The sequence below is a fragment of the Pristiophorus japonicus genome, chromosome 1 (genome assembly GCF_044704955.1).
Source record: "Pristiophorus japonicus isolate sPriJap1 chromosome 1, sPriJap1.hap1, whole genome shotgun sequence".
Taxonomy (NCBI): domain Eukaryota; kingdom Metazoa; phylum Chordata; class Chondrichthyes; family Pristiophoridae; genus Pristiophorus; species Pristiophorus japonicus.
In genome coordinates this window covers 487,752,021-487,766,954 of record NC_091977.1, presented here as the reverse complement: position 1 = coordinate 487,766,954, position 14,934 = coordinate 487,752,021, and the positions used below count along the sequence as shown (strand labels likewise).

At 45.0% G+C, this 14,934-nt stretch overlaps 1 protein-coding gene across 1 annotated transcript in view; it reads left to right on the top strand.

Annotated features, from left to right (window-relative positions):
- The window catches only part of LOC139260261 (corticotropin-releasing factor receptor 2), a 203,852-nt gene that overhangs the window by 150,070 nt on the left and 38,848 nt on the right, over window positions 1-14,934 (top strand). Inside the window, exons 4-7 of the mRNA XM_070876645.1 lie at window positions 1,692-1,798; window positions 3,419-3,536; window positions 13,150-13,303; window positions 13,617-13,677. Of these exons, the coding sequence (XP_070732746.1) occupies window positions 1,692-1,798; window positions 3,419-3,536; window positions 13,150-13,303; window positions 13,617-13,677 (440 nt within the window). The remainder of the gene's footprint in view (window positions 1-1,691; window positions 1,799-3,418; window positions 3,537-13,149; window positions 13,304-13,616; window positions 13,678-14,934) is intronic.

Genomic DNA, 14,934 nt, shown 5'->3' with positions numbered 1-14,934 from the left:
GTGGTCGCTAATGAAATGGGGAATTGATAATGTAGATAGATAGAGAGAGGGGGGTGGGTGGAGGTGCAAGTGTGAGTAAGGATGTGCAGGGTTAGGGTAGGGAAGGCAGAGTGAGGGGGAATGTGATGAATGGCACAGCAGGATGAGGTTCAGTGTGGCTTTGCAGGAACGTTTTGTGATTTATTGAGATTATTGAAAGGTTTGCGTCACTGCAGCCAGCTCCTCCAGACGACATCCCTGCTTGTGCCCTCATGTGCAATGAAAAACCAGGCTGCATTGGTCTCCTTGAGAGGTCTCTTCCATCATTTGGAATGGAAGAGAACCTCCCTGTGTGCTGTTACTCCCTCCATAAGCATCTGGAGGGAGCTATGGGAGAGCCTGGGTGCAGATGGGCACCTTTGTGCAGTGTTTGCAGTAGAGTTTGCTGAGAGGTGAACTGTCAAAAAAAAGTTGGGCATGGTCCCTTTAAGGACAGCGACTGATGACGTAATCAGATGATGTCATCAGATGACAGCATCAGATCCGCTTCCAATTAATTGGCCGGGAAATCCGCAGGGCGGGCTTAACAAGCCCCAGCCATGGAAGATTGAAGGGAGAGGGCGGACTCCACTTTGGAGTGGGTTTCACACACTGCACCAATGCCGCCCGTATCAAACTCGCCTCTGTTGGCGAAATCCCGGCCTATGTGTCTGGTTCCTAGTCCTGAGTATTCTGACAACCAGATTATGTTAAACATTGTCATTGAGTGGTCACTGTCCCTCAGGGGTATTACACTTAAGGGATTAACACAGATTAGCATCCTCGTTAAAGTAATGGAAAGAGAATTTTCAAATTAACAGATTAATGTTTATCAATACCACACAATGTAATTTTAGTGCAAATCAGTTAAACACACTGATTGAAAAAATTGATTCAAGAAGGCACATCACCAACTCCTCAAGAGAAACAAGGGATGGGCAATTAACGCCAACCTTGCCAGTGATGGCACAACCCAAGAATGAATACATTTAGAAAGAAACACAGGTAGAGATGCATAGAAGAGATTCCAACAGAAACTAATGCCACGGTTTTAACTCCTCCGCCCAGCAGAAATCAGGCAGGCAGGGGGGGCAGTTAAAATGGAATGGGGTCTTACCCACCTCTTTGCCGTCTTGATCTGACTGGTGCAAGGCAAGGAAACTGCCCTAAACCGGCGCGTCCTCCTTTAAATATGCAGATTCGGCTCCGATGGCAGGGCTTGACTGGGGGAATCATTGATGGTATTCCCGCCAGGCTAAACCTGCTGCAAGCTAGATTGAGGGTCAAAGCAGGACCAGAAAAGTAAGTTTAAAATGTTTTTCTCAGTATCCTTGTGGGCAAGGAAGAGCAAGAGTGTTCCTTTGAGCTTCCCTTGTCCCGGAATTTCCCCTCTCTCCCCGATCACCTCTGGAATCTCTACCTCATCACTTACCTGACTCACGGGGCTTCAATGATGGCATCACCACCAGCAAGAGAAATTATCCCTGCCTGATTCAGACGAGAGACAGAGCCTGAATATTTAAATAAGTCCTGAGAGTCAAAATGTTTCGGGCCTTGTCTTGCTAGTTTGTTGCTCCCTCAGGCTCCTCACACTGACCAATCCCACCACAATGGTCAAGAGCTTTATTAAAAATGACTTCAGGAAAAAGACTGTTTTTTACATTTTTTTTCAGAGGAAATACCAGCTCCACTACAAGATCGCCCTGATCATCAACTATCTGGGTCACTGTATTTCCGTTGGAGCCCTCATTGTCGCCTTTATACTCTTCCTGTGCTTGAGGTATGTAACCTTCACTGTGGACCTGAAATTACTTTATTAAATAACCAACAACAAGGTGTGTTAGAATGTTCACAATTAGTCACCTAACCTGATCTCACTGACTGACGACATGATTGGAACATAGAACAGGATTAGATTAATTCATCTCATCCAGTTTGCCCTGCATTTTGTTAGCTGCCACAACTTATCCCAATTCCCATCGCCTTTTTTTTAATACTCTTACTTCCTAAGTAACTATCCACCTCCCCTCTAAACAGCTCAATTGATTCTGTATCTATAATCTTCTGGGTTGATGCATTCCATACTCTTGCACCCATTTGTGTGAAGATTTTACTTCTAGATTTGTTTTTAACCAACTTAGTTGAAAATGCGTCTTTGTCCCTGTATTCTGCATTCCTCTACTGAGAGAAGAGCCATTCCCGACTGAACTTGTCAATTAATTAATTCTGCATCTCTGTCCTTCCAGGACAGGGAACAGGATTTTTCACACAATGGGCCAAATGACCTCCCTCTGTGCTGGAAGATTGTATAAGTCTCATCCACAATGATTTACATTCACAATCATCGCGCCATTCATGCGTTTTCTCTTCTTGAGGAGAGTGAGCTTCACTACAGATGAGATCTGCCTTTTAAATTTTTTAAATTCAGTTATCAGCTGCATTCGTACAACAAAGTAAATCAAAGAGTTCAACAAGTGCGAGACCAAGCTGGTACAAGCTGTAACTATGCAGTTGGGCACAGAAATATGATTTAATTTCATGTACATAGATCTTCATTATCTGTATCTCACAAGTTAACAGATAGCTTCTTCTCCCATATGGCTACATCCAGTCAACATTATCAGAACAACAGAGACACAAGCAGAACCAAGAGATTGTAGCAGAGGTTGACTCGATCTCATGTTAAACGTACCAGTTGATTGAAACTGCCCGAAATCCACTGCCTCCCGTAGTTGTTAACAGTGCGAACAGTTGATGGGGACTTTGGGCAGCTTCAGCCCACTGTTCGTAGTTCGTACTGATAAGGAGGCAGTCGGAGAGTGCGGCTTTAGTCACCAGACCCCTGCCCCCGCCCACCCCCAGCCTCCCTTGGCCTCTAGAACTGCTCCTCGCTCATTTGACAAGCCCTCTCCCCAACCTCCCTCGCAGCCATCGGAGAGAAGAGATTGTCATCCCATCAGTCGGAGCTGAGCTTGAATCCGGAGCCCAACACATGAACGACCAAGGTTTAGTTATCCCACTACGCCACCCACTTTCCCAATACTTGATATTTAAAGTTGACAGTCATTGGGTTTTACTGGAAGGGAATGGTTGATCTGGTGAAAACAGGATGATGGCTTTTCTGCCAAAAAAAATCCAACTTATCCATTTAGAGCAGAAGATTAGAAAATGGGAAATGGCCTTTGAACCCAGCAAACCCCCACTTTGTGAGAGCTCAACTTCACTGATGTAGCCTCCATCATATCCATCAATTTTACCTCTCTTCAGAAATGCCTTTAAATGTCTCATGAACTATTTTATATTGTCCATTTCAATAACCATGCCTAACCTTTACACCGTGTGTTCAAGAAACCTGGCACTGGTTTAATTGCTCCTTCTTTCTTTGTGTTGGCTGCCACAGGAGCATCAGATGCCTTCGAAATATAATTCATTGGAACCTGATAACCACTTTCATACTGAGGAACGCCATGTGGTTCCTGCTGCAAATGATCGACCATCAGATACACGAGAACAATGAGGTAAGCTCTTGCAATAGAATTCAGTCAGTCATTGGCTTAAGTTGGTAAGTGCCTGACTAACATGTAACTGGGCATTACAGACCAGGACGATCACTGGTCTTTACCAAGTTAGCTGATCTCAGGAGGGGCCAGTAGTAGAAGTGCCACAATTGGCCTCGTCACTGCGTTAGAAAAGGGAAAAAACAACCATCCCGGATTCCTGACCTCCCGATGACCATAGCCACATTATTGTAGACCTTGGAGTAGATCATTTTCCCTCATCAGCACAAAACACAATAATAGGACAGATGTTGTGAGGCCCTGGGGCCACCATGGAGCCTCAGGAGGTGTGAGCTTTAGCTCAAGGCAACTCATTCATCTCTGAGTCAGATGGTTGTGGGTTTAAGGCCCCCTTGAGCATATAGAGGGGAATTTTTTACCTGAAAAACGGGTGGGTTTGGATTGTGTGGTAGTTAAGTTGTTAAAAATCAGAATCCTGACCTGAATCAACCTCCAGCCCGCCCAGCTCTGGTTTTAATAGAGGCGGGACAGGGAGTGGCGGGATACGGGTGCACAGATAACCCATTCCCAGGCGGCAGGACATCAATTTCAATATTACAACGAGGCTAGAAGTCTCTTCTTTAACCTCCATTTTGTTTTTAACTGCATCTGGTCGGGTTTTACACTCTTCATAAAACCCTGGAAGGCAGGGACTGCTGCATCCAGGAATGCCTTTACAACTACCTCCTGGATCCAGGGTCCCTGCCTAACACACCCTGCTATGATCAGAGACCTCCTCACGAGGCCTCCAATTGCTTTCCCAGACCCCCCACCTCCGACCAATGATGTTGAGGCCGAACCGATCCTCCTGTTGCTGGCTCCGATCTCTTGCCTCCCTCGCCCCCCCCGCCATCCCGCCCCCCTGCACCACCGCCCACCCTACCCTGGTTCCTCAGCGGCCCCAATCTCTTGTCTCTCCCCCCACCCCCAGTCCCTCAATGGCCCCAATCTCTTGTCTCTCTCCCCACCCCCAGTCCCTCAATGGCACCGATCTCTTATATCCCCCCCCAGCCCAATCCTCCGGAGGTCCCGATCTCTTACTCACTCCCCGCCCCCGATCCCTCGAAGGCCCCGATCTCTTGCCTCCTCCGATCCTCTGGAGGCTGGCACCGTGAACCATTGTGACATTTTTTTCAATCTTCATTTGAACAGAATTACTGTATCTTCATGTAAGTATCTGACAATGATATAGTGCATATTTAAAAAGAGAACTTTTGAATCTGATTTTTTTTTAAAGCTCTGACTATATTTCCCCATAGATGCCATTTACAGCAACACAGTCACCTTCAGCCGGCCCCAATCCCTCCTTCCCTCCTCTGTGCAGCCTAGATGGAGAGGCTGGCTGGCTGCGGGCAGGAAACAGAGGCTTCAGATGCAAATCCAGCCTTGGCACTCTGTCGGTAGGGCCTGCGGGAAACCCGTTCTCCCAGTTTCCTGCCCCCACTCGGAGCGCCCCCTGCCCCCAACCCACCTTCCCCATGAAAATCCAGCCCATAATTTCTGCTGACACTTCAGTGCAGTACTAAGGAAGTGTTGCACTGTGTGAGCTGTCATTTTTTGGATAAGAGTTTAAACCAAGTCTCTGCCTACTTTGGTGAACATAAACAACCCTATGGCACTATGCAAAGAAGAGCAGGAGAGTTCTCCCAGTGTCCTGGCCAACATTTAATATGGAAGGTGGCTCAACCGTGGCTAACAAGGGAAATTAAGGATAGTGTTAAATCCAAGGAAGAGTCGTATAAATTGGCCAGAAAAAGCAGCAAACCTGAGCAGCAAACCTGGGAGAAATTTAAAATTCAGCAGAGGAGGACAAAGGGTTTAATTAACAGGGGAAAATAGCGTATGAGAGTAAGCTTGCAAGGAACAAAAAAACTGACAGCAAAAGCTTCTATAGATATGTGAAGAGAAAAAGATTAGTGAAGACAAATGTAGGTCCCTTGTTGTCAGAATCAGGTAATTTATAATGGGGAACAAAGAAATGGCAGACCAATTGAACAAATACTTTGGTTCTGTCTTCACTAAGGAAGACACAAATGACCTTCCAGAAATACTAGGGAATCGAGGGTCTAGCGAGAAGAAGGAACTGAAGGAAATCCTTATTAGTCAGGAAATTGTGTTAGGGAAATTGATGGGATTGAAGGCCGATAAATCCCCAGTGTCTGATAGTCTGCATCCCAGAGTACTTAAGGAAGTGGCCCTAGAAGTGATTGGATGCATTGGTGGTCATTTTCCAACATTCTATAGACTCTGGATCAGTTCCTATGGATTGGAGGGTAGCTAACGTAACCCCACTTTTTAAAAAAGGAGGGAGAGAGTAAGCAGGGAATTATAGACCAGTTAGCCTGACATCGGTAGTGGGGAAAATGTTGGAATCAGTTATTAAAGATGTAATAGCAATGCATTTGGAAAGCAGTGACAGGATCGGTCCAAGTCAGCATGGATTTATGAAAGGGAAATCATGCTTGACAAATCTTCTAAAAATTTTTGAGGATGTAACCAGTAGGATGGACAAGGGAGAACCAGTGAATGTGGTGTATTTGGACTTTCAAAAGGCTTTTGACAAGGTCCCAAGAGATTTTGACAAGAGATTAGTGTGCAAAATTGAAGCACATGGTATTGGGGGTAATGTATTGACATGGATAGAGAACTGGTTGGCAGACAGGAAGGAAAGAGTAGGAATAAACGGGTCCTTTTCAGAATGGCAGGCAGTGACTAATGGGGTACTGCAAGGTTCAGTGCTGGGACCCCAGCTATTTACAATATACATTAATGATTTAAACAAAGGAATTGAGTGTAATATCTCCAAGTTTTTGATGACACTAAGCTGGGTGGCAGTGTGAGCTGTGAGGAGGATGCTAAGAGGCTGCAGGGTGACTTGGACAGGTTAGGTGAGAGGGCAAATGCATGGCAGATGCAGTACAATGCGGATAAATGTGAGGTTATCCACTTTGGGGGCAAAAACAGGAAGGCAGAATATTATCTGAATGGTGACAGATTAGGAAAAGGGGAGATGCAATGAGCCCTAGGTGTCATGGTACATCAGTCATTGAAAGTTGGCATGCAGATACAGCAGGCGGTGAAGAAGGCAAATGGCATGTTGGCCTTCATAGCGAGAGGAATTGAGTATAGGAACAGGGAGGTCTTACTGCAGTTGTACAGGACCTTGATGAGGCCATACCTTGAATATTGTGCACAGTTTTGGTCTCCTAATCTGAGGAAGGACATTCTTGCTATTGAGGGAGTGCAGCGACGGTTCACCAGACTGATTCCTGGGATGACAGGTCTGACATATGAAGAAAGACTGGATCGACTAGGCTTATATTCACTCGAATTTAGAAGAATGAGAGGGGATTTCATAGAAACATATAAAATTATGACGGGATTGGACAGGTTAGATGCAGGAAGAATGTTTGGGAAGTCCAGAACCCGGGGTCACAGTCTAAGGATAAGGGGTAAGCCATTTAGGACCGAGATGAGGAGAAACTTCTTCACTCAGAGAATTGTGAACCTGTGGAATTCTCTACTACAGAAAGTTGTTAAGGCCAGTTCGTTAGATATATTCAAAAGGGAGTTAGATGTGGCCCTTACAGCTAAAGGGATCAAGGGGTGTGGAGAGCAAGCAGGAATTGGTTACTGAAGTTGCATGAACAGCCATGATCATATTGAATGGTGGTGCAGGCTCGAACGGTTGAATGGCCTACTCCTGCACCTATTTTCTATGTTTCTATGTTTCTATAGGCTAGAAGGGGATCAGTGAAATTAATTTATACACTCCCAACTCATTTTCTATTGGGCCTGTGATAAATAAACTCCTTATAATATCGTCAAAATTGGCAGTAAGCTCCTAGGCTGGGTCGCTTTTCTCAAGAAAAGAGAAGGCTGAGGGGTGACCTAATAGAGGTTTTCAAAATTATGAATGGTTTTAATGGAGTAGACACAGAGAGAGTGTTTCCACTCATGGTGAAGAGTAAAGTTAGAGGCCATCGATATAAAAGAGTCACCAAGAAATCAAATAGGGAATTCAGAAGCAACCTCTTTGCCTAGAAACTGCTGAGAATGTGGAACATTGCTACTGCAAGGAGTAGTTGAGATGAATAATAGATGCTTTTAAGGGGAAGCTAGATAAGCATATGAGGGAGAAGGGAACTGAGGGTTATACTGATAAGAGTTCTATTAGGAAGGATGGGAGGAGGCTCGATTGGAGCATAAACGCCGCCATAGACCAGTTGGATCAAATAAGAGCACAAGAACATAAGAATTAGGAGCAGAGTAGGCCATACGTCCCCTCGAAACTGCTCCACCATTCATTAAGATCATGGCTGATCTTCGACGTCTTCTCCATTTTCACACCCGATCCTATATCCCTTGATCCTCCTAGAGTCTAAAAATCTATCTATTTCAGCCTTAAATATACTCAACGACTCAGCATCCACAGCCCTTTGGGTTGGAGAATTCCAAGGATTCCTAACCCTCTGAGTGAAGAAATTACTCCTCGTCTCAGTCTTAAATGGCCAACCCCTTATCCTGAGACTATACTTCCTAGCTCTGGATTCTCCAGCCAGAGGAAACAAACTCTCAGCATCTAACCTGTCAATCCCCACAGAATCTTATATGTTTCAATGAGATCACCTCTCATTCTTCTAAACTCCAGAGAGTATAGGCACAATCTACTCAATCTCTCCTCATAGAACAACCTCCTCATCCCAGGGATCAATCTAGTGAACCTTCGATGCACCGACTCTAAGGCAAGTACCAAAACTGTGCACAGTACTCCAGGTGTGGTCTCACCAAAACCCCATACAATTGTAGTAAGCCTTGCTCACTCTTGTACTCCAACCCCTTGCAATAAAGGCCAATTTGCCATTCGCCTTTCTAATTGGTTGTTGTACCTGCAGGCTAATTTTCCTGTACAAGGACACCTAAATCTCTCTAAACACCAACATTTAATACAAAGCAAAATACTGTGGATGCTGGAAATCTGAAATAAAAACAGAAAATGCTGGAAGATCAGGCAGCATCTGTATAGAGAGAGAAAGAGTTAACGTTTCAGATATAAACCATACAGACTGTTTACATACAGACTCTGCTCCTATCTTTTCAGATGGCAGCTGTTGATGATTCTGCCATTCCCATTTACACCTCTTCGAGACCCATCCTTTGTTTCTTTACTTGTCCCATTACCATCTCCTTTCGCTTTTTACATTCATACCTTTTGTCACTTAATCACTCTTGCCTTCTACCCTATCACAGACCTTTCCTTTTGTTCTTTCCTCCCCTCCCCTATTTCCTGGCCTCTGCACTTGCTTGAAATCAGTTACATCTCTAACTCTTTCAAGTTGTGATGAAAGGTCATCGATCTGAAATGTTAACTCTGTTTCTCTCTCCACACATGGTGCCTGACCTGCTGAGTATTTCCAACATTTAATAGTTCCTCATCATTGAAAACATATTCTGTTCTCCTATTCTTGCTATCAAAGTGAATAACCTCAAATTTCCCCATTATACTCCATCTGTCACCTTATTGCCCATTCACTTAACCTGTCTATATCCCTTTGCAGGCTCTTTGTGTCCTCCTCACAACTTACTTTCCCACCTAGCTTTATATCATTAGAAAACTTATATACATTGCACTCGGTCCCTTCATCTAATTCATTCATGTAGATTATAAATAGCTGAGGCCCAAGCACTGATCCTCACGGCACTCTATTTGTTACAGCCTGCCAACAGGAAATTACACCTTTATCTCTACTCTCTGTCTTCTGTCTGTTAACCAATCCTCCATCAATGCTAATATATTTTCCCCAACCCCATGAGCCCTTATCTTGCTTAGAAACCTTTTCTGTAGCACTTTTTCAAATGCCTTTTGGAAATACCAAATATACTACATTCACTGCTTTCCCTTTCTCTACCCTGCTAGTTACATCCTCAAAAAACAAATAAATTTGTTAAACACGATTTCCCTTTCATAAAACCATGTTGTAATCTTGTTATGATTTTCTAAGTGGCCTGTAACCACTTCCTTAATAATGGATTCCAGCATTTTCCCGATGACTGATGTCAGGCTAACCGGCCTGTAGTTCCCTCCTTTCTTGAATAGTGGGGTTACATTTTGAACCTTCCAATCCACTGGGACTGTTCTCAAATTTTTTGAGATTTGGAAGATCTAAACCAGTGCATCCACTATCTCTCCAGCCACCTCTTTTAGAACCCGAGGATGTAGGCCATCAGATCCAGGGGATTTGTTGGCTTTTTAGTCCCATTAGTTTCTCAAGTACTTTTTCTCTGTTGATATTAATTACTTTAAGTTCCCCACTCTTATTAACCCCTTGGTTCCCCACTATGGCCTGCTTCTGTGTTGTACATTGTAAATCTATGTCAAAGGAGCCACGAGGTTGACTGGTTGACTGGTTTGAGAAATGAAAACATTGACTTGGATTAGTACGTTTTCTTCTAAGGTTGGTGTTCAGCTACATGTGGGGAAAAATACAACTTTATCTTGAAGACAAATCATAAAAAACAGCTTTAGAATTTTATTACGGTTAACATACAGGGGAAATCTGTACCCTAAGTGTGATAATATTGTAAATGTAATGGTTATGGTACTGGACTATCAACCCAGAGGTCGTGGCCGGAAATTTAATTTGAAGGCAGGAGGAGATGGAAAGCAGTTGGGAAACATGGGAAAATGGGTTTCCCTCAGGCCCTGCCAAATTTAACGGCAGGGCCTAATTAGCATTTAAAATCACTATTTTTTCACCCACAGTCAGCCAGAGAGAAAAGCTGGCTGGCTGTTGGGCGGGTAGGCTTGTGGCGCCACACTGCAGAGAGAAGGGAGGGGAGGGACCAGGTGGGTCGTGGGGGTACAGAGGCCAGAGGGGGGATCGGAGGCAGGAGAGGGTTTTGGAGGCAGGAGGGTGATTGGGGACCAGAGTGGGGGGGTCAGAAGATGATCAGGGGCTGGAGGGGCGGAGGTCGTAAGGCCGAAGGGTGATTGGAGGCCGGAAGGTGGCAGGTCGGAAGGTGATTGGGGCCTGGAGAGGGAGGTTGAAAGGTGACCGGGGCCGGAAGGAAGAGGTCAGAAGGTGATTGAGGGCTGAAGCGGGGTGCTCAGAAGGCCATGAGGCACGTAGACTCATTATCATATTTAAAGTGCCAACCCATCTCCAGGGAGCAGGTTGGTCGCCCGCCCACTGTCCTGCCTCCGCTAAAACTGGAAATGGCGGGTCGGGGTCGTGATTCAGAATTTTAATGCATTAACCTCCCACCCGACCCCAATCCAACTTCTTTTTGGAGTTAAAATTCTTCCCCATCAGTTCAAATCCCACCATGACATCCTGTAAAGTTAAATTCTGGATGACATTCAGGCTTGGGCTGATAAGTGGCTATTAACATTCACGCCAGGCAATAACTGTCTCCAACAAGCAAGAGTCTAACCACCGTCCATAGATATTCAACGGTATTACCATCGCTGAATCCTCCATCATCAACATCCTGGGGGTCACCATTGACTAGAGCGTAACTGGGTCAGCCACACTAATAATATGGCTATAAGAGCAGGTCAGAGACTGGGTATCCTGGAGCACTCTCCCGAACAGCACTGTGTGAGTACCTTTACCGCACAGACTGCAGCAGTTCAGGAAGGTGGCTAACCACCATCTTCTCAAGGGCAATTAGGAATGAGTATTCTGCGGTGAATGTTTCACCTCCTGACTCCCCAAAGCCTTTCCACCACCTACAAGACACAAGTCAGGAGTGTGATGGAATAGTCTCCACTTGCCTAAATGAGTGCAGCACCAACAACACTCAAGAAACTCGACACCGTCCAAGACAAAGCAGTTTGCTTGATTGGCACCCCATTCACTACCTTAAATATTCACTCCCTCCACCACCGGTGCACCATGGCTGCAATGTATACCATCTACATGATGCACTGCAGCAACTCATCAAAGCTTCTTCAGCAGCACCTCCCAAACCCGCGACCTCTACCACTCGAAGGACAAGGGCAGTGGTGCATGGCAACACCATCACCTCCAAATTACATACCATCCTGATTTGGAAATATATTGCTGTTCCTTCATCGTCGCTGGGTCAAAATCCTGGAACTCCCTCCCCAGCACTATGGGAGTACCTTAATCACATGGACTGCAGCGGTTCACCATCACCTTTTCAAGGTCAATTAGGGATGGCCAATACATGCTGGAACTTGGAGGTGATGGTGCTCCCATGTGCCTGCTGCTCTTATCCTTTTAGTTGGTGGAGATTGCGGGTTTGGGAGGTGCTGCCGAAGAAACCTTGGAGAGTTGTTACAGTGCATCTTGTAGATGGTGCAATCTGCAGTCACAGTGCGCCGGTGGTGGAGGGAGAGAATGTTTACGATGTTGGATGCGGTGGCAATCAAACGGGCTGGTTTATCCTGGCTGGTGTCAAGCTACTTGAGTGTTGTTAGAGCTGCACTCATCCAGGCAAGTGGAGAGTATTCCATCACATTCCTGACTTGTGCCTTGTAGATGGTGGAAAGACCTTGGAGAGTCAGGAGGTGAGACTATCTCCATAGAATACCCAACCTCTGACCCGCTCTTGTAGCCACAGTATTTATGTGACTGATCCAATTAGGTTTCTGGTCAATGGTGACCCCAGGATGTTGATGGTGGGGGATTCAGCAATGATAATGCTATTGACTGCCATGGGACAGTGGTTAAACTCTCGCTTGTTGAAGATAAGCCGTGATCTTGTTGAATGGTGGAGTAGGCTCACAGGGCCAAATGGCCTACTCCAGCTCCCATTTCTTATGTTCTTATGTTATTGTCTGGCACTTGTGTGATGTGAATGTTACTTGCCACTTATCAGCCCAAGCCTGAATGTCATCCAGGTCTTGCTGCATGCGGGCAAGGACTGCTTCATTATCTGAGGAGTGGTGAGTGGAACTGAACACTGTGCAATCATCTACGAACATCCCCACTTCTGACCTTATGATGGAGGGTAGGTCATTGATGAAGCAGCTGAAGCTGGTTGGGCCTAGGACACTGCCCTGAGGAACTCCTGCAACGATGTCCTGGGGCTGAGATGATTGACCTCCAATAACCATGACTATCTTCCTTTGTGCTAGGTATGGCTCCAGCCACTCGAAGAGTTTTCCCCAATTTCCATTGACTTCAGTTTTACTAGGGTTCTTTGATGCCACACTCAGTCAAATGCTGTCCTAATGTCAAGGGCAGTCACTCTCTTCTCACCTCTGGAATTCAGATCTTTTGTCCATGTTTGGACCAAGGCTGTAATGCGGTCTGGAGCTGATGGTAACTATTGCCAGGCTTTGCTCCGGACATGGGAACCTTACACGACAGAAGCACATATTGGAGAACGGGGCATGGAGATAAGCACCCCCAGTTTGCAGCACTGCAGAGAGTGCCGCAAACTAAGCGTGCTGACGTCCATGCCCGATTCTCCAATCTGCAGCTCGGTTGAGTGGGCTTCCATGTCGAAAGCAAAGCCTTGCGACATTTACCCTGCGATGTTATTCTTGTTGTTTTATATATATATATATGTGTGTAACTACTTATTCAATCTTTTTTTTCAGCCCTGGTGCCGTCTTATCACAACTATCTTCAACTACTTTGTGGTGACTAATTTCTTCTGGATGTTTGTGGAGGGGTGCTATCTCCATACAGCTATAGTGATGACCTACTCCACAGACAAACTGCGCAAATGGATATTCCTGTTCATTGGATGGTGTAAGTCAGGGACTTTTTGTAGGTCTGACTGAGGCAGCAATCATCACACAGATGCAGTTGACCTAAGTTCTTAAACACATATACAGACAAACACATCTAGTTTGCACATGGCGTGCACTTTCTGTAATTGGCACACTTCCTGTCGCACTTTCCACATCACACTTTGTTGATAACATCTATTATGTAAGGCAGCCCATCCTCCGATTGTCACAGGAGCTCTGCTATATACAAAATTAATCAATTTACAGCCAAAATCCATTTTTCGAAACTGCATTCATTCAGTTAAACTCACGGAGGTATTGTTCTTCCACAGGTATCCCCTGTCCCATCATTGTAGCCTGGGCCATAGGCAAGTTATATTATGAAAATGAACAGTAAGTACTACATTAAGAAGTCAAGTGAATTTGTGAGTTTTATATTACTGTTTGTTTCTAGGTTATTTTTTAAGGTGAGAAAAGCGTTAAAGAAAAACCTAATGAATCTGTCAAACCTCCCTCCTTTCATAGAATGTGCATTCCAGCCTTCCAAGATCTGGTCAGATCTTGAAGCAAGAGCTGGATGACTGAAGGAGATCAAAAGCACAGTCCAAGAAATAGGTAGCAGCAGCAATACCAACGTCTAGTTATATAGTTCCTTTAACGTAGAAAATAGAAACCTCCAAAGGTAAAGTGGCTTTTGAAAGAAAACTGTCGAAGACAGGAACCTACTTCAGAAGAGTTTCCAAAGGTGGGCTGGTTGAGGCCATGGAGGAATTAGACAATGAGGCTTATAAAGTTTTCACTGTGGCGCACACAGGGCCTATGGAACTGGATGAGGACAGGCTGTGGAGTTTGTGAGGACACAGACCGTGGACTCCCTTACTGCAGTTTGGTTCCACAGTTGGCTACCAGCCTCTGGTTTCGCGCCTAAATGGCCATTAGTTAATTCATTGTTGCTGGTTCAAAATAATGGAATTCTCTACCCTGGGTGTACGTCAGTATTACAGGATGTCCTTGAGTGAGTGTAAGTATTTACAGGAGGCTCCTTGGTGAGTATCAGTATTTGCAAGATGTTCCTGAGTTAGTGTCAGTATTTACAAGATGTTTCGGGTGAGTGTCAGTATTTACAAGATGTTTCGGGTGAGTGTCAGTATTTACAAGATGTTCCTGAGTTAGTGTCAGTATTTACAAGATGTTCCCGGGTGAGTATCAGTATTTGCAAGATGTTCCTGAGTTAGTGTCAGTATTTACAAGATGTTCCCGGGTGAGTATCAGTATTTGCAAGATGTTCCTGAGTTAGTGTCAGTATTTACAAGATGTTCCCGGGTGAGTGTCAGTATTTACAAGATGTTCCTGGATGAGTGTCAGTATTTACAGGATGTTCCCGGGTGAGTGTCAGTATTTACAAAATGTTCCTGAGTTACTGTCAGTATTTACAAGATGTTCCTGAGTTAATGTCAGTATTTACAGGATGTTCCTGAGTTACTGTCAGTATTTGCAGGATGTTCCCAGGTGAGTGTCAGTATTTACAGGATGTTCCTGGGTAAGTGTCAGCAAGGTATTTCTCAGTGAGTGTAAGTATTCTGAACATTAAAATGAATGGCCGGAAAATGATTCGGCTGGAGCTGCCCCTTTTCCTGGCACATACCAGGA